This window comes from Alosa sapidissima, chromosome 14 (genome assembly GCF_018492685.1).
Source record: "Alosa sapidissima isolate fAloSap1 chromosome 14, fAloSap1.pri, whole genome shotgun sequence".
In the NCBI taxonomy this organism is placed as follows: domain Eukaryota; kingdom Metazoa; phylum Chordata; class Actinopteri; order Clupeiformes; family Clupeidae; genus Alosa; species Alosa sapidissima.
The window spans coordinates 28,472,930-28,490,946 of record NC_055970.1 but is presented as its reverse complement, the minus strand read 5'-3'; the positions used below and the strand labels follow the sequence as shown (position 1 = coordinate 28,490,946).

Here is an 18,017-nt window from a genome sequence, read left to right as displayed (position 1 = left end):
ATGTCATTGTAATCATCTTTGAAACACCTGTCGTGTTTTTGCAGAGCTGAACAGAGTCTGCTAGTACAGGACCTGGAACCCAACACCCGCTATGAGTTTGCAGTTCGTCTCCACATGGACCAGCTCTTCAGTCCATGGAGTCCTGTTGTGTACCAGAGCACACTTTCACAAGGTGAGCATGGAGACCCTCCACCACTCACACGGATTGACCTGTAATATAGGAAAGCCACTCTTTTGTTCAGGGGTCTTCCATTGTTCCCATAATTACTCATGTAGTAAGATCATTGAACCTCTTGTTAAAGTGGACAAAAGACAGGAGATCATCATTGATTGCGAGGTAATCCCATTGTAGGTTGCCACTGGTGTGTTGCTGAAATCAAGAAGCACTCAGATAGTGTATTTGACCTGATTTAGCTAGCTGTTAATGTGACTCTGTCCCCCCAGTATTCACTAAGCTGAGGCTGAAGTGTGGCTTAAGTACAGCCTCTCTGTACTTCCCAAAAGGCCAGAGCCATTTAGTGGATTTACAGAAAAAGCCTCAGCAGCACTAAATTGATTGAGCATGGGAGTGTGCCAAGCATGAATAGATCACAGCCCTCTGGAGGCCTCCTTTTGCACTCTCTGTCCTCCCATCAGGTTTCCCATATCACAGTCGGGTAAAAGCCCATGAGTGTTCTGGTCGTATCAGATTTGAGCTCGGGTTGTGCTCGGTTCACTGCCAAAGTCCTGCCTTCTCAGTCCAAAAATGCTGTTTTCTACAGTTCTCAAGTCTCCTCTCCTCTCCTCTCCCACAGCCCCCACACAGCCTCCATCCGGAGTGAAGGTGACGCTGATCGAGGACAACACAGCCCTGGTGTCCTGGAAGCTGCCAGATGATCCCAATGTAGCCGTGTCGCACTACACCATCCTCTATGCGTCCCGCAAGGCCTGGGTGGCTGGCGAATGGCAGGTGCTCCAAAGAGAAGGTGAGCCGAGAAAGAGAGAGGGAGAGAAAGAAAGAGAGAGGGAGAAAGCAGTTGCTGGGCAGAGAGGTCTGCAGGGAGCCCTTACAGACCCCTGGCATCAGCCCCCTCTCCACACCACAAAGCCGATTGGAAATCAATATCTCATTTCATCCTACAATCCATATCTGTATTTGTCATTCATCTCTTGTGATTCCTGTCTGCTTTTAGATAATGGTCTGTTGTCTTAGCAGTCAGACAATACATGTTTAAGAGTTCATGGATCCAGGGTTACATTAAAGTATATGATGTCCCAGTCTGGCTAAGTAACAGTGACCACTGTCAAACAACAAAAATAATATTCTACTGACAGTGCCTCCATTACATAAAGTGTGGTTAAAAGCTCTACATAAAGTTCTACACCAAATGAAAAATATCAAAAAAATTTAACAAGGACATTTATGAACAATGAATTCCACCCAAGATTACACAAACATATAAATGGGGGAAAATGGTCTACTGTTAACAGTCAAGCTACTTGGGAAAGAAAAAACTAATTTTGCTGATTTGCTTAGACATGCTGACATTTGACTGGGCACATATCTGTGACACAGTCAGCTGCCAATTTTTTTAAGCTCCTGGAACTGCCGGTAGGTTTCTGAGCAGCAGAGATGTAATTGATAGCAGATGACTCCTTGAAATGCACGGCATCTCCGCTTCACTCCTGAGCTGTCGTTGTGGAGGGTCAAAACTGAGGTCATCCACAAAGCCCCCCTACCCAGCTTTGGGCCCTCTGTGGTGTAAATCACTTGCAGCTCTGTGACAGTTACTGTTGAAGGTTTGGCTGTGTTACAGCCAGGGGCTGGGTGGTACAGGAGGTTGGAATGGGCATGCCCCTCGATCTTTGACCCCCTCTTGTTCTCTGGGCACGCGGGTCGCAAATAGCTTCTCCTCTGCTGGGAAACTTTTATGTTTTTTTCCACTGTGCAGTAAACCTTGGGTTTTCATGGTTCAGTAGAACCATGGGAGAGAGGCACTTAAGTCACCTTTAGTTTTGGGACCACAGAGAATATATTGATGACCACATATTTCTCTGCTAGTCAGATGACACGGCAGGGTTTTTCTTTCCGTATCTGTAATCATTTTTCAGGCGCGTGCGACTAACTGTCCCTTTCATTTTTACATTCACAGGGAGCATCACTATGGCTTTGCTGGAGAAACTGGAGCCAGGGAACACCTACCTGGTGAAAGTATCAGCCTCCAACGAGATGGGTGACGGGCCGTTCTCCAGTGCAGTAGAGCTGGCTGTACAAACCCACAGCTCTTCCTCTGGCCATGTCCCCAGACACTCACATGGCTCCTCTCATGCCACAGGTCAGGAGCTTTCATGGAACAATGGTCTTTAAAGTAATATGACCAGAGCCCCCTAGTGGACCCCTTGGTGTAACTCCACTATAAATATTCTGTTAGAAAGGCTGTAATAAATATTAACTTCACTGTAAACATTCTCTTGTAAAGGCTGCAGCCTAAAATTGACTATTTTAAAAGTTTCCAGTTTAAATTATATACATTGTAATGTGGCCCTGTGAATAACAGATGTGTTTCTGTCAGTCACCATGGTTCAGCTGCTTGGGAAAAATTAGGTATCTTTCTAGTGACACGTAAAGGGACTTTTGTCATGATTAATTATGTGTATTACAGCATTTTCTGATGGGTTCTACCACCTGGACCAGAAGTCAATGACTGGCATCATCTTAGGAGTCTGTGTAGCACTCACCTGCATCATCATCTGCGCCTTAATCCTTGTGTGTAGGGGCAAAGACAGGTAATCTAACAAGATGACCATTATCAGACCATTCTGGTGTCGATATGTTTCCTTTCAATTACCTTGCACTTACTGGATAATGTTGTAGGCCTATACTCATTCTCAATAGTCCAAAGTGTAATGAAATCATATTGGTTTTATAGGAAATCCTCCACAACAAAAACTGTGAGGCAAGGTGGTGGCCCGATTCCAGCTCTCTCTCATTTGGCTGGAGACATTCAGGTTGAGAATGCAGAGGTTATGGTGCCCATGATGAGTGACCATTTTGTTGACGCCAAGGTGAGAATCAAAATGTACAATTAATCTTGCTTTAACTTGCTTGTTAGAAAATGTAAGAAAATTAATTCTGAGACTTTGACATTTTAGGGTGGAACGAATTTGATCATAAATAGCTATGGCCCTGTCAACAGTCCCAAAAAGAAGAATAAGAAGAAATGGCTTTTCTTTGAGAAGGAGGAGAAACAGAAAGTCCAGGTAAAAAGAAACATAATCAAGTGGATGTAACACAATTTCCATGGTGGTTAACAGTCTGTTACATCATACATTTTTCCTTGTATTATTACACAGACTCAGTGGAGGACCCATAGCACATGTTCCTACCAGCCAGGAACCACTGTCCTATGCTATAAGGAGGAGACCCACCAACCCACCTCCCTACAGGTTCTGTTTAGCTCGTCAGGAGACACTGAGGGCTCCCAGAACAGTGAGGGGAGCCATGAGACTGGTGATTCGGGCCGCTACTCCCATGACGAAATGGAGATGACCAATCTGTCATCAGGACAAGGCAGTCGGCCGTCTTCTCTGCAGGGTGTGGAGAGTGATGGGTCTGAAGGTGAATGCGTTCCTGAGGCTCCGTCATCTGACCTCACTGTGGACATGGGAGAAGCCACAGGAAGGCCCTGCCAGGAGCAGCAAGAGGTCCCAGTAATTTCTCAGTCTGCACTTTCCCTGTAGCCATACCTCTATCCCTGCCCCCCATCCCCTTATACCTGCCTTTCCACCTCCCTCCTGTTTCGATGGACAATGAGCAGGAAGCCAAAATCAAGAGGCTGCTTGGAAGACTTGGGCTCTGGCTTCATATTTATGCCAAAGACCTGCGTTTATTGAATGTCCCCATTTTTTCCTTTTTTCTTCCCTTTTTTGTGTATGTCTATTTGTGTAAATCTCACCCACCATGAATGTTTCAAAAAGATTGTCAAAAAATGGGAAATATGACTGTTACATTTTCTGACATTATTTAAGTTTGTCACTGGAGCAAAAGGGATAATGGACCTCCCTTTGCTGACGATCTACCTCAGTTTACCTTGGGTAAACATCAACTATGTATTTAATGTCTACTTACATATGCAGTGGGTAACCCCACTGTCATAACAATTGATACTTCCTGATAGCAATAATTTGCTTCAATTAGCTTATAGTTGTCTTCTGTTTTTCTGTGCTTTTTGTTTTGTTTTTTATGTATGGTATGGGATTGTAAGTGCACTGCATTACCTATTTTATTTCTCACATACATGCAGTACTAGTGTACTACCGATTTTTCAGATGAATGCTCTCAGGTATATGATATGTTTGTCCACATTCTTACGCATTATGAAGAAACCCAGGAGTGTGTGGTTTAACTTATTTGAAGCCCTCACATTTCAAGAAATTCCAAAGATGGGATAAATATTGAATTATTTTTTCTATGTATCTGGAAGTGCATTTGCCCTTTCAATCCCTGTTTTATACTACCTCGTTTTAAGCATTTTTTTTGTAGTGTATTTTTTCCTTAACTCAGGGAACAAGGTTTAGTACATTTGAATAAGCCATGTGTTTTTATGATGTTACATGGCTGATTGACAGGGTTTCATCTTTGAGCTGAACTGCTCATCATAGTTGGAGTAGTTGCCATAGGTCTGTTATGAATGTTTGTCTAGATTCTTGTGCCAGTTACAGTTCAGAGCCTTGTGATACCCTTCTCACAGGTGGAAAAGCCTTTTCATTAAGGGATATATGGCTGTACTATGGCAGGTGTTCATTGTTTTATTGCTATTTTCTTTTTTTGTGCTTATGAGAAATTTTCCTAATATAGCAGTGTTGTTAAGCGCAACACAGCTACCCTTAAAAGCGTTTGAATAGCCTTAACATGGATCAAGTTCCTTGAATCTCAGAGCTAGGAAGCACAGTTTGCTTACCAAAGAATATTTTGAGGGAACTCTTTCATGGGGATGAAAGATGAGTGAAGAATGAATGTTGTCAAAAAAATGAGTGGAATCAGTGAAATGGAAGTGAAATTAACACCAAAAAACATTATAACATATATATTTTTTCTTGACTTATATGTACTACTGAGTACATTATCTAGTTACTTTTGTTCTTGAAATAGTCCGTACTATTTTAGAGTAGAAACATGAGTTTAGCACTTCTCTCAGAATAGTTTCAGTTTTTAGATCACTATGTCTATGTGCAACGGTGACTTATGCTATTGCCCAAAGAATTGTTTGCTTCTTTAATTTTTGTCCTACTGGTCTTTAGGAACATCTCAGGATAAGGGTTTCCTCAGACTAGACCAAAGATGGAATGCAGTGCCCTGTGGATCAGCAAAGATGCTGCTTCCTGTACAATAAAATGCCTTGCACATTTGTGCCCCCATTCTGTGACCAAATGAGTTGAGATGCGGGTAATCTCCCACAAAGTGCTCCTGGGGTGTAGGGTACTTGATGATGTAAAGTAATAATCGATTACAAGTGCAAAACAACCAACTAGTCCAGATTGGTTTCCTCCTATGAGATGTTGCAAGTGTGACAGGATGTGTTTATATTATAGGTGAAAATTATATGCAGAGATATGTATTATATTGTATTTCCTGTCGAACTTCCAACATTCTTTTCAATCAGAGGAGACCAGTGGTCAATGGAAGACCATGTTTAAATCAGAGCGACACAATCACATTTGTAAAGCAAACTATATAAACCAAAGATTTTAGAGTCACCGTTGCACATTGGCAAATAATCAGGTTAGTCTTTTATCTTTGCATGATATTTTATTGTTCTCCCAACATGTTCCACGGCTGTGATTCCGTACCCTCTGTATGCAGTAAATGGCTATAGACACACACTACTGAGACACCTCATAGATAGTCATACATCATTGTGATTTTATGTTATTGTGACTTGTCATTTCAGCTAACAGCAGTTTGAGTCTACTCCACATTTTTTTTTTTACTGTTTTCTCACTGGAGGAGAAACGTTTTTATACTAGTAGGGGAGACTGATACCCTCCCTTTGCAGTACTGACTGAATTTCGCTTTTGCCTAGCTGAATGTTAGGCAATGCCCGAATGCCCGAAATGTTTATTATAATGTGAATACCTCTTCAAGTGTTGTAAGTGAATATTAATCGGGAAAGCTGTGCTACAATTTAAGTTCATATTGTATATGGAATTTTTGTTTGTTTTGCTCTTTTATTGGCAGGTGTGTACCATTGCATCATCTTAGTTTCTGTTGTCTGTGGTCCAACAATACATTTTACTTATACACTGAAATGGATAATGAATACGTAAACTGTTTGGCGAATCAAGATAATCAGTTAGTTTAATACAGAGATTATTTCATTCTTCTATGTTGTGGTGATGTCTCTGTACTTTCCAAAACACTCAGGCATGTGTAGTAATGCAATTTTAATGTTGAACAAGACACTTAACTCAGGTACCTCCTCTGCACAGTAGAGATGTGACCCAGACCTTGTGAGATTGTTATGCCCAGTAGAATTACCAGTGTTACATGATGCTCAGAGAAATCAGTGACACCAATTACTCGAGCTATGTGATTCTGAATTGTGCTCATTTTTGTTTGTTTCATTTTATTCTTTTCTTAACATGTGTGACAGAAAGGATGAAGTTGAAGGCTCTTGTGTGAGTGTTGATTCTCCACTGCTCTGTTGCCTCTACTGTCACACTGCTAGTGTAAAGGCTGTGCTGGTGTACATGTGTAATGGCAAAGCAAAAATGGGCTATAGACAATTTCACTCAGGGGGGCCCATGAATGCCTTCTGCTGCCACATAAAACTTGCACTGGCCTTGAAAATGAATGTACTTCTTGTAATTGTTACTTGTTTTGTTGTTTTTGGTTATTCACTCTTAAGTTACCATTATTATCAACTGTTTGGAAGGTGTTCCAGTGTGTGTTTTCTGTACAATGACAGTGTTCATGCCAAAATATTAGCCTAAAATGTCTAATAAAAGCCAAAAATGATTTGAACCTTAATACTGACTACTGGTTTCCATTGAGACTAGGCTACAAAAAAAAAAAAACACACAATTTATTATTGTCATTGGGATAGCTATACCAAGCACAATCTAAGATAGACTACTGAAGTTACTGCCCACCATTATGATGATATTCCTTAATATAAATAGGCTGATAGGTATCGATAATTTCGTAGCTGTAAAAAAAATGCAATAGCCTATTAATATGGTTGGTCTGTGTTAAAAGTAGGTCGAATGATTATCTATGTAAGCCTAGAGCTAAAGCATGTGATAACCTCACAGGCCACTGGCTTTGCTATTAGTGTTGTTGTTACAATGTAGACAAATCATTGCAAGACTAGGGGGAAAAAAAGTTGCATCGCGGTCAGAAATGGCGGCGCATCCTTTGATGTTTTCTGGCGGCTTTGATGTGTAGGTACAGTAGGCTAGCTACTTGCCAAGGAAATACACGGCGCTGTCGGACAGTCTTAATAGCTACTTTCCAGCACAGTACCATTCGAATTTCAAAATGTATGTAGCAAATCAGCATTTAAAAAGGTAAAATATTCCCGCCAATTCACTGACTTGTTTGGTGGGATCATATCTTTTCCCAGTCGCAGTGTTACATCAGCGGTTCATCATACTGTCTGAGCGGCACCTCATCAAACGGAGCTGTGCAGACACACTCACATGCTAATGTAGAGGGGTATCTGTTCTTCCACATTACTGTTCGGCTTTTTCAAAACTGCAATTAAGTGTAGTTTTTGGAAATCGATTACCTTAATTGTTGCTAAGTTTGCCACAATCACACCGTGTTTACACAAATTTCCCCGCATACTACTATGTATCGCAAAGTTGAATTCGTCCGCTCCTCCCAAACTTTGCAAACGATTGCAGCTTTCCTGGTCACACACAGAGATAGCTGTGATTGCTGCGAGGAGGAAGACGAGTGCGGTACCTTTTCAACCACTTAAATAATATTGCTCGTTTTGGCTTTTGGGAGTCATGTAAGGAACTCTGTAATGTCCACAGAACAGGATAAAGATACCTTCTCTCTAAAAAGAAACAGAGGTAACGTAGCTTTTCTGTATTTTCGGTCGAGCGTGGCATGGAGTGTCTGTGGGGGCAGACGCTGTACACAAGTCTCGACCGTAATTACGCCTGTGAAGGAGCTTGACGGCCTACCTCAAGGCCTTTGAAGAATTGAATGAAACTCAGAAGAGACAGCGCTATAAAGCTGATGTCGGTGAAAATAATGAGGCAAAGAAGTTGATTTAATTTATTTATGCCTAAACTTCTGTAAAGTATGAGGATGAAACTATATCGGAATGTACCGTAGTCGCTGTAGTCTAAAGGTAACTTTCACAACTCGTTCACGAATACGATAGCCTTGATAGCCTACATAAATGCTCTGCTGAAGACTGCGTCTCTAGAAGTTTGTTGCATAGCTTGTCGGTGCATTTCCGTTTACATTCTTGCAGTTTATAAAGTTTCAGTGCTTATTTTCGACTATTTTGTACAAAGCTAGCTAAATAGTAGGCTAATCATGTTTATAAACTAACCACCTCAGTTATTTTTACGATGTAAAAGTTCAAGGAGAGATATGGCTAGATTAAAAGGAGGGAACGTTAAAGCAGAACTCCCACGTTTTGAACATGTAAAAAAAATCAAAGTCAAAACTGCCTATAATTAATGTGACAGTGTCCTAATTGTAACTATTATATTATTATTATTATAACAGGCCTCATTCTTAAGAGTAGACCTACAATATGATCAAGAGGACCCTTATGTCCTTACAGGTGGTGATGGTGGGCTTGATGGTTTAGGAGGGCCCTTGCTTCTTGGGAGTCCAGATAAGAAAAAACGCAAGTCAAGCACACAGGTAGTGCATAAGTGAATCATAACAATTTTAAATAGGTATATTATTTTTGTAATAAGAATCACAGAACAATATGACTTTTTACAATTCTGTGTCAGTAACTTTTCTCTACATTTTCAGGCACTCCCATTTGCCCCTCTCTCAGAGTATGCACCACCGCCAAACCCAAGTGCTGATCACTTAGTTGCATCTAACCCTTTTGATGATGGCTTTTGTGTGCCAACATATAAGCCACTGTTGGCTACAAACCCATATTTTGGCCCATCAAATTACCCAGGATTCTGTGGCTATAGCCCACACCGAATGGCCCCACATATCCAAAACAGAATGCCTGCACCCTACGGGGGAGCATATCCTGTGCGAAACCAGCTTCATCCATTTGCCCAGAATCAGATGGGTATGACTTTCAATAGACCCCCAGGGTTTAATTATGGGCACCCAGAGAATCCTAACTATGGAAACCAGTCCATGTTTAGTAACAACAGCAACATGCCACTTCCGTTCAGACCAGGCCCAGGAGAGAACTTTAATCAGATGCCGATTCATAATGTCAACCAAAGTGCACCTCCAGACACAGGCCACAGTTTTGTTTCTGAGGGTAATAACAGTGGAAATCCAACAGGGAAGGCCTGCACAGATATTAGCCCTAGTTTTACGCAGCAGCAGCAGCAACAACAACAACAACAACAACACAGCAACTTTTTACAGTCCACCCCACCAATGTCCAGACAAGATGCAAGTGATTCCTCAGGCAAAAGCACGTCCCAGACAACTTCACCACACAAGCCAGGCCAGAACACTGAGGAGAATGTGTGTATGGACAAGACCTCTGACCTAAAGTCCAAAACCAGGGGTGCACCCATCAGTCAAGATGGGGTGCACCCTAACTCTTCAGAAAAGATCAATGGTATCATCCACCCTACTAATGATGCCCTGAAAAAGTCTCCACCTTCTTGTATTATCTTGGACACAAGCTCTTTGGAGGAGAGGCGTAAGAGGAACAGTGTTGGTGTTGGCATGACTGGTGCAAACAAACTTGGAGCGCATCCTAGTCGACAGAGCCTTTCATCTGTCGAGCCTGTGTACCCATGTGGCATCTGCTTAAATGAAGTGAACGATGACCAGGACGCCATCCTGTGTGATGCCTCATGTCAGAAATGGTTTCACAGGGTTTGTACGGGCATGACTGAGACAGCCTACAACCTGCTAGCTGCTGAGGCGGCAGCAGTCTGGGGCTGTGACACCTGTATGGAGGAGAAGGGAGCACAGCTTGTCAGATCGAGGGAGACCACAGGACCACCCACAGTCAGCAGTGAGGGTTAGCGCAACATATCTGTATTGCATAACTGTGTTCCCTGGATATTCATTCTATACCTTTAAAGCAGCGGGTGGTTTTGAACATGCAATGCTCAGAATTATGGACAGTTTCCCTTGTTTATAGTTGTTTGAAACTATTTCAGTCAAAACTCAATAGTAAACAATTTTCTGTAGTCTCATGACTTTCATGACCCATGAATTTATCCGTGATTTATTTTGTTTGAGTGTCATTGCTGGGAAGATATATATTTCAGCAGACAAAGGGTAGACATTTCAAAGAGAGACAGTTTTTACTTTGTGAGGACATGTTACTAGATGCCTTGAGATATGATCGAACAAGCAATTACACCACAGCACTTTTCCTGTCAAAGGTGGCCTATGATGTATGTTACAGTAGATTCACTTTACTGTCCTGAGCCTCTCTCAAAAATGTCAAGTAATCTGTGTTCATATGGTGCTGTTATGGCTGATATTAGATGCAGCTGAAGTTCTCCAAAGCCTTATATAAAAATGACCAGTATCATTTGAACAAACTGAAATAAAGCATAGTCATATTTTCCCATCAGCTTTGGCACTGAATGTAGCAATGATTTTTTTCTGGAATGTAGCATTAGTGTCCAGAGAAAAATAATTTGTGTGAATGTACGAACATAAAGTTAATATATGTTAGCATGGAACATTCTTGTATAGGCTATATCTAGACATTTTCAGATATATCTAATAGTGCATTACATGCACATGCTATGCTTTTCCATATTATTTTTTTCTTTAAGATTTTCCTTTGGCAGTAAGCTCTTCATTCAATATTTTCTTTAGAGTTCATGGAGTATTTTAAATATCAATGGTGATCCGATAATATTTTTTGTGAGTACACCGATATTTTCCGTCTTTTTCAGTTTAAAGATAGAATGATATAATATATAGCCTACACTTTTCTATTTTTATTGCTTTTCTGTGCTTGTTCACCCTACTAATATACTATAGACCTTTTGTTTTATAATGATGCACACTATTCAATATTTTTTTGTCAAAGTGTAACAAATCATAGTTTGTGACCCTGAATATGGTTTCAGAACTTTCATAATGTTACCTTTATAGGTTCTTTGTGTATTATTTTAATATGTATTGTTAAACATAGAATTTGTGTCATATGTACTATTTTTTATGGTTCCAAAATAATTTTCATATTTGTGCATTTGCTCAAAAATGTGCCATTTAATCTTCCTCAACAATGTGGCATTGTGAATGTAATGTTTTGTATCTGAGTGTGTGGCTCTCTGTTGAACAAAATGCTGCATTATAATGTAGTACTGGTCCTTCAGTTCATTAGAAGTACATTAAGCGGCAATATTATTCCCTAATACTCTGAATGTTGATATTCATCACAGCCAAATAGCAAGTTTGGTCCACATTATACAAACAATATTTATGTTGAATAATTCTGTTAATTTATTAGATTTCATTTCTGCTGTCATCAGATAATGTGTGGTGTTGATAAAAGATTTCTGAAATTCTACATGTTCCTGATACTTTTGTGTAACCAGCCCCACAAACAATTACACAAGTTACACAATACCTATGACAGGCAAGACTTGTTTAGTTAATACTTGAATCAGTTAATCTTAGTTTTCCCAATTTGTGTTTTGAAATGCGATCTTGACATAAATGGCTGTACATGTTGTTGTAGTGCATTTAGAGTAATCATTTTTTTTTTTTATGTACACCTTCACTGATTTATCTAGGCTACACATTAACTAATATTAATTCAAAATGTTGTTGACCTGACATTTGCCCTTTAACACGCTAGCATTTTGCAAATGCTGATTGGTCAGTGAAGCTCCATAAGCTTGCTCGCGAGTGCCCTCTACTGTAACTTACTGCAGCCAGTCTTGGTGTTCTGAGAGAGAAAGTTCTCCTCATATAAGAAATTCTCTGGCAGGGTCTTCAACCTTTTTCACTAGAGATAGTTCGAGTGTGATCTTTTTGATCGCATTGACTTGTGTTTCATACCTGGATGGAAACTTAAGTATCGTAACACCCCCAATTATCACCACTTTTGTTCAGAAATTCTAAAACAACGATGTTTTTTAACACTTCAAAATAACATTTACTAAATGAACCTTACATTTTTCAGTAGCCATAGTTGTGTAGATTTGAACAAAATCTGGTTTGGTTCTTAACGGGAGCATTTACTGCCTGAAATATCCTATTTTGTTTACCACGCTCGGAGTTATAGTGCTGGCCTGATGGGTCGCCTATTTACACCGTTTCAACGGCACATGGACGGTTAGACCGAGAATTCTCGTCGTGAAATTAAAATTCCACTGGAGCTCCAAGCGGTTGTGTACACGCAGCCTTACAACACTGTTTACAGCTCCTCCAGTCACGGTAAAATGTCATTTTTGGTACATAGCTAATTTAGATACACCTATGTTGTGGGTGGTTGCGTTTCTATAGGAGTCCGCTGTCTTGGTTTGTATAGAAATGGATATTAAGTGACACATACACGCAAGACGGTGGAAATACGGGACCGGTGGAAATAGGGGGAGTTACGATAAGAAGGATGATGATGACCACAGCCAGTCTTTGATGAAGTGACGTTTACCGGAAATGTAAGTCCCTCCCAGGCAACAACCACTGTTGTAGCAACAGAGTTGAAACTTGTGAGAAATTAACATCACTTTCATTTAGGTAAGAATGCCATTAATGGTCAAAGATTATTCATGGACTCAAACGGAGTCGAAAGTGTACATTAGTGTTCCTTTAAAGGGGATGAATGCTAAACATGTTGACATTTTTGCAACGGATGAATATTTAAAGGTTGGTGGACTGGACTTTCTCTCACTGAGCTAACATGTTAACGTTACCGGTAGAAATGCTAACATATCTGGCTAGCCTGCAGCCTGTCACATAATTGCATGCTAAATAATTTCATAATCTATGCTACTGTCGATAGCTACCCTCCTAAATAGACTGTTCTGTTCTAGTAGCATAATCTATAAAGGTGTTCTGCTATGTAACAAGATTTATTCTTAACTTATGGGTTCTAGGTACATTTCCCTCCCTTTTTATTTGAGGCATTCCTATTTGCACCTGTGGATGATGATAAAAGTATTGCAAAGATTGGAAACGGAGTGGCTGTTTTTACATTACAAAAACAGAAAGAGGAACTCTGGAATCAACTTATCACCTACAATGGTAAGCTACTTCGGCGAATTCTCCCTAGGACTAATGCAACGGCTGAGAACCATTGCCTGACTATAGTGTGTTCATTACAGAGGACAGAGAGAAACAGAAAGAAATCAGGCAAAAAGCAATTCTTAAAGCCCAGGAAAAAGCAGCTGCTGACTCAAAAGCTAAAGCAGCACAGAAGCAGGAGGAGAGCAAATTTGCTCTACAAACTATGATGAAGGTACAAAGTGTTGTTGTTGTTGATGATGATGATGTTGTGTTTGTGCACAAGATAGCCTATTAATGTCTATTTAATCATGCCATTATCTTTCATATCGGTGTGCTCTGTCTAGCTTGAGGAAGAGGAGAGAGCAAAAATTCAGAAAATAAAGAATGACGAGTGTAAGAAGGCTGTAAATGAGTTAGAAACCTGGAAACTGGAGCACAAATCAAAGGAAGAGAAGGCTATCCAGCCACAACGACAAAGTATCCAATCAGTGAGAAACACTGAAATTAGCAAAGTTGAAAAGTTATCTGTCCCCTTGTCCTCAGGAAGAGTTGGCGTTATACCTCAGCTAGGTTAGTAGATCAAGACAACTATGTTTCAATTGGTTGCACCGCTTGTATAGCTTGTGGGTCTTAAATATTGGATAAGCTATGTTTTATGTTTTATTTTGCCTGCTGTGTAGGTAATAAAAATGTCCCCAAAACTGAAAATGTTAATTTGCCGGGTCCAAGGTCTTGTGGCAATATTAAAGTAAATTTCACACCAAGAGTCTTTCCCACTGCATTGCGAGAATCCAGAGTTCCTGAAGAGGAGGAGGTGAGTACAGTTTTTTGGGTGTTCCTTTTCTCAGAATAATGATTGCATTTGTAATAAGGATATTTATTATTATTAGTATTATTATAATAATAGTGTGTGTGTGTTCTAAATGAGTAAATAAATGCTTCTTGTCTACATGTCTACTTTGTACCCTGATCAAGAATACCAGTATTACAACTAGAATATAAACTATATTTCTATGTGCATGCTTACATTGCAAAGATGACTTTTATAACAATATTATTTAACCTTTCACTGTTTTTTAAATTATCATTTGGTCAGCACTAGTTTCTGCAACATCTTTATGTGCATACTGATGATACATGGTCATACAAGGGATGTTTGACGTTTAAAACTGATCCCCAGCATAACAACTCCTGTGAGATTTTGACATTTGATTCTTTGTGGTTAGACCATGAAAAATTGTGTTAAAACCTGCACTGCACAGAATGATGTCCATAACAACCCCAACTCCTCCAATAAATTTGGGTTTGGGCATGTTTAGAAACCCGAAATGTAAATCTGTAAATCTATTGTAGGGTATTGGGTGTGGTGTATAATCAGCTGTATTTTGAACTAAGTAAACTTTTTTATACTGTAGAAAAACACAATGCCTTTGTCAGAACTGTACATGATGATATTGTAAGTGAAATCTGAGAATATAGGAAAATAAGAACAAGTGGCTCTTAAGAGCATGATGCATGTTCTTCTCGTTCTACACTTGTGTTTGATCAGTGGCTCAAAAAGCAAGCTGAAGCCAGGCGTGCAGTGGCTGCAGATTTGGCAGAGCTTGATGACCTCAAGCCAGAGGAGAGGAATCCTGACTGGTTGAAGGAGAAAGGGGAGTAAGTGCAAGTTCCTTACATGGCTAATTCAAACATTAGTATGGGTCCTGTGGAACTAATGTTCCCTCATGTATTTGTGTTTGTTCTAGCAAATTCTTTGTTGCTGGGAATTACCAGGCCGCCCTCAATGCGTACAACCTCGCTTTGAAGCTCAACAGAAAACTTCCTTCACTGTACTCTAACCGTGCTGCATGTCATCTCAAGCTAAGGAATCTTCACAAAGCTATTGAAGACTCCTCTCAAGTCAGTACATCTCAACATCAAAAATCAGTAACAAAATCTTTTCCCCCTAAAATTTCACAGTAATAATAACCTGTCGAGAGACTGTCTGATGGTCAAGGATGTTTTAGGTTTTATTTTGATTAGCTGGTCTATAGCTACATTTAAGAATAAGAATAAGGTTAAGTTGTTGGCTGTCTTCCAGTAATGTGTTGTTTTGTACTCTCTTCTTTTTTAATTATTCAATGTTTTGTATTTTATTTCTTTTATTTTATGTATTTTTTATTTTTAAAACATTTAAACATTGCGCTTTTATGCACAATGAATTACCCCATATATGAAATGTTATAAATAAACTTGCCTTGCCTTGCCTAAAATGAAGATCCCTATATGTATGTCTTGGTAGGCACTGGAGTTACTAACCCCACCAGTTGCTGACAATGCAGCTGCCAGGTTGAAGGCTCATGTAAGAAGAGGCACTGCATTTTGTGAGCTTGAGCTATATGTTGAAGGTTTGTATATCCTGCTTTGAAACCAGTGTGCCCAATTACTGTAGTCATGTTAGTTAAGCAATCTAGCATGAGTGAAAGTGGGGTTGGTACTTTATCAGCCCCACACTAAATTCTGTTTTGTATCGTTTACTTTGATTTTTGTGTGTTCGCCCCAAAAAATAGTTCCAATCTTAGTCTTGGGGTGTCCTGTTGCCAAGCAACGCAGCATATAATTCGAGAGCCACATTCAGTGAAAGGGGCTTTATGTGGTTGTGCACACAATAATTTGTATAGCCTACTTGCTTGTCTGTACATCACATGCTATATTGAGCATTCACACTACTCCATTTTCACACTCAATAACCGTCACATGCGGAATAATGAAATTGAGGCTCCCTCGTTTTGAATTAATGGAACGTTCATGTTGGAGTGATTACTAGCTGTGTGGAGACCAAGTAGGGATGTCCCATAGCGGGATGTCCTGGGATATCCCTACTCTGGAATGCCTCTCGTTCAATCAGAAATTACTAAATTGTTTAACCGAACCTAACTGTTGTATAAATAATGGAACTGTGATTTATTTAGTTGTTATTGGTGATAGATATTTAAAAACATCAGTAACTATGCAACCATTACAATTTGCATGTTTTATTGCCATCTACTGGTGAAATACTAAAGCTATCCTATCTTATCACAAAGGTCTGCAGGACTATCATGCTGCTCTGAAAATTGACCCTGACAATCAAAAACTACAAGAAGACACTCAAAAAATTAGAGACATCATTCAAGGGGCCTTAGGCTAAACCCTACTTGAATGAAGCAGTGGGTGACAGTGTTTGATTTGAAATGTATCAAGTAAATGCCTGTTGTTGAATGTTTGCTACGAAGAAAGGGACATGATGTACATGTGTAAATAAAACTAAATGTAGAATTTTTATAACATAAGGTTAAATATACTGGCAACATCCCTTCCTTATATACTTTATATATACCAATAGTTTAATCACATCATGATGTGACAAGTGTCAGATGAACATGTAATACATACTTAAATAATGAATGAATAATACACACGATTTTGCTCACGACTTTGCTTTCATCTTCCATCTTTATTGAGAAAGGATTATGCTCAAACATAACCTACATTGTCATCATGCTAGTTTACAATGTGTTGTAGGACATCCAGTGTAGTAACTGTTTTTTAACTAGAACTGTCCTAGAGTTCAACTGTCAAACTGCCAGCTACAGTTACACCTTGCTTCTGTCCAAGCTAGTATTGAAGGAATTGTCACGGTACATTCCACACGTTCCCAGGTGTTCTGAGAATTTCTGTGATAAAGGGTGGTAGGTGCAGGGTGAAGATTCGAATGTAGGAGGGTCGTGTCCATAATCAGAGGATGTTCTCTTGTAAAAAGGACTAGCGGTGGCTTTGTTTGTGTCTTGAGATGGCATCTGAGAAACTGGATTCATCATACAGGAAAACACAGGGTTCCCAGGGTTGACACAGTGTGCGCTATTTCTGTTTCCTTCAGACATTGTGGAGTGGATAGATAGATGTAATCTATAGATGAAGGACAGATTATCTGATTATACGCAACATCTATTATCAAGAGCTCATTTATTCTGTCAATGTTAAGGTGTGAATTAGCCTACAATAAACTCTGGCAAACCTGATCAGCTGTCTACAATATTCAATTCCATAACTGTTATTATGGTTGTTTGTTTTATCCAAAATGCAAAATCAGAATGGCAACGGTCAATAAAGTTCTGTAAACATTATAAGTATAATAGCTTCAATTTAATAGGCCTACAGCTCATTAAAATATAGCCTACTACTACGCTACTACTACTGATATAACTAATATATTTTAGGTTACATAACATATTAGCTTTAACTGAAACAGTTGTCAATAATCTAGGGTGCTATTCAGAGGCAGACATCCCGTGTCCAGAAAGTAAAAGTCCTGCCATATATTCTTTCTACCAGTGCACTTAAAGGGGAACTTGGCAACTATTTCAACGTAATAAACCCGTTTAGAAATCATTCGGATGGTTAAATCAAAGATTGTTAAGGAATGACCTGTTCCGGTGAAAATGGTGACTTTCCCCGCTGCGCCTAGCGTCCCCAGGCGGAAAACCAACCTTGCAACATTGAGACTTACCGTCCCGGAAAGAGAAGTGAGAAACAAGAAACTCGTTTTAAATCGTGTTTCTTACCTTGTAACATCCACATAGTTCTGCCAAACTTATGCTAACCGTTCGCTAGCTTGTAAACAAATCCA

The 18,017-nt window shown here is 39.7% G+C and overlaps 3 protein-coding genes across 3 annotated transcripts in view; all 3 read left to right on the top strand.

Annotated features, from left to right (window-relative positions):
* prtga (protogenin homolog a (Gallus gallus)) overlaps positions 1 to 6,998 on the top strand; it is a 34,977-nt gene extending 27,979 nt beyond the window's left edge. Inside the window, exons 13-19 of the mRNA XM_042062479.1 lie at positions 45 to 172; positions 795 to 965; positions 2,133 to 2,315; positions 2,643 to 2,766; positions 2,910 to 3,045; positions 3,133 to 3,240; positions 3,334 to 6,998. Of these exons, the coding sequence (XP_041918413.1) occupies positions 45 to 172; positions 795 to 965; positions 2,133 to 2,315; positions 2,643 to 2,766; positions 2,910 to 3,045; positions 3,133 to 3,240; positions 3,334 to 3,720 (1,237 nt within the window). The 3' untranslated portion in view covers positions 3,721 to 6,998. The remainder of the gene's footprint in view (positions 1 to 44; positions 173 to 794; positions 966 to 2,132; positions 2,316 to 2,642; positions 2,767 to 2,909; positions 3,046 to 3,132; positions 3,241 to 3,333) is intronic.
* An 899-nt stretch (positions 6,999 to 7,897) lies between these two features.
* On the top strand, positions 7,898 to 11,702 carry pygo1 (pygopus family PHD finger 1). Its single transcript, XM_042062372.1, has 3 exons — positions 7,898 to 8,061; positions 8,790 to 8,872; positions 8,990 to 11,702. The coding sequence occupies exons 1-3, from the start codon at positions 8,013 to 8,015 to the stop codon at positions 10,190 to 10,192; spliced, it is 1,335 nt and encodes a 444-aa protein (XP_041918306.1). The 5' UTR covers positions 7,898 to 8,012; the 3' UTR covers positions 10,193 to 11,702.
* A 1,099-nt stretch (positions 11,703 to 12,801) lies between these two features.
* On the top strand, positions 12,802 to 17,409 carry dnaaf4 (dynein axonemal assembly factor 4). The gene is made up of 9 exons (XM_042061525.1): positions 12,802 to 13,006; positions 13,237 to 13,384; positions 13,465 to 13,598; positions 13,711 to 13,936; positions 14,047 to 14,180; positions 14,916 to 15,025; positions 15,115 to 15,268; positions 15,651 to 15,756; positions 16,435 to 17,409. Exons 1-9 carry the CDS (start codon positions 12,884 to 12,886, stop codon positions 16,536 to 16,538), a joined length of 1,239 nt encoding a protein of 412 aa, XP_041917459.1. The 5' UTR covers positions 12,802 to 12,883; the 3' UTR covers positions 16,539 to 17,409.
* The last annotated feature ends 608 nt before the right edge of the window (positions 17,410 to 18,017 follow it).

What these genes read in the sequence shown, in the direction of transcription:
- pygo1 (XM_042062372.1), top strand. Translation starts at nt 8,013, where the DNA reads ATGTCCACAGAACAGGATAAAGATACCTTCTCTCTAAAAAGAAACAGA. An exon ending in CTCTCTAAAAAGAAACAGAG is followed by an intron (nt 8,062 to 8,789) that starts GTAACGTAGCTT and finishes ATGTCCTTACAG; the next exon opens with GTGGTGATGGTGGGCTTGAT. An exon ending in AACGCAAGTCAAGCACACAG is followed by an intron (nt 8,873 to 8,989) that starts GTAGTGCATAAG and finishes CTACATTTTCAG; the next exon opens with GCACTCCCATTTGCCCCTCT.
- dnaaf4 (XM_042061525.1), top strand. Translation starts at nt 12,884, where the DNA reads ATGCCATTAATGGTCAAAGATTATTCATGGACTCAAACGGAGTCGAAA. An exon ending in GAGTTCCTGAAGAGGAGGAG is followed by an intron (nt 14,181 to 14,915) that starts GTGAGTACAGTT and finishes GTGTTTGATCAG; the next exon opens with TGGCTCAAAAAGCAAGCTGA. An exon ending in CTATTGAAGACTCCTCTCAA is followed by an intron (nt 15,269 to 15,650) that starts GTCAGTACATCT and finishes ATGTCTTGGTAG; the next exon opens with GCACTGGAGTTACTAACCCC.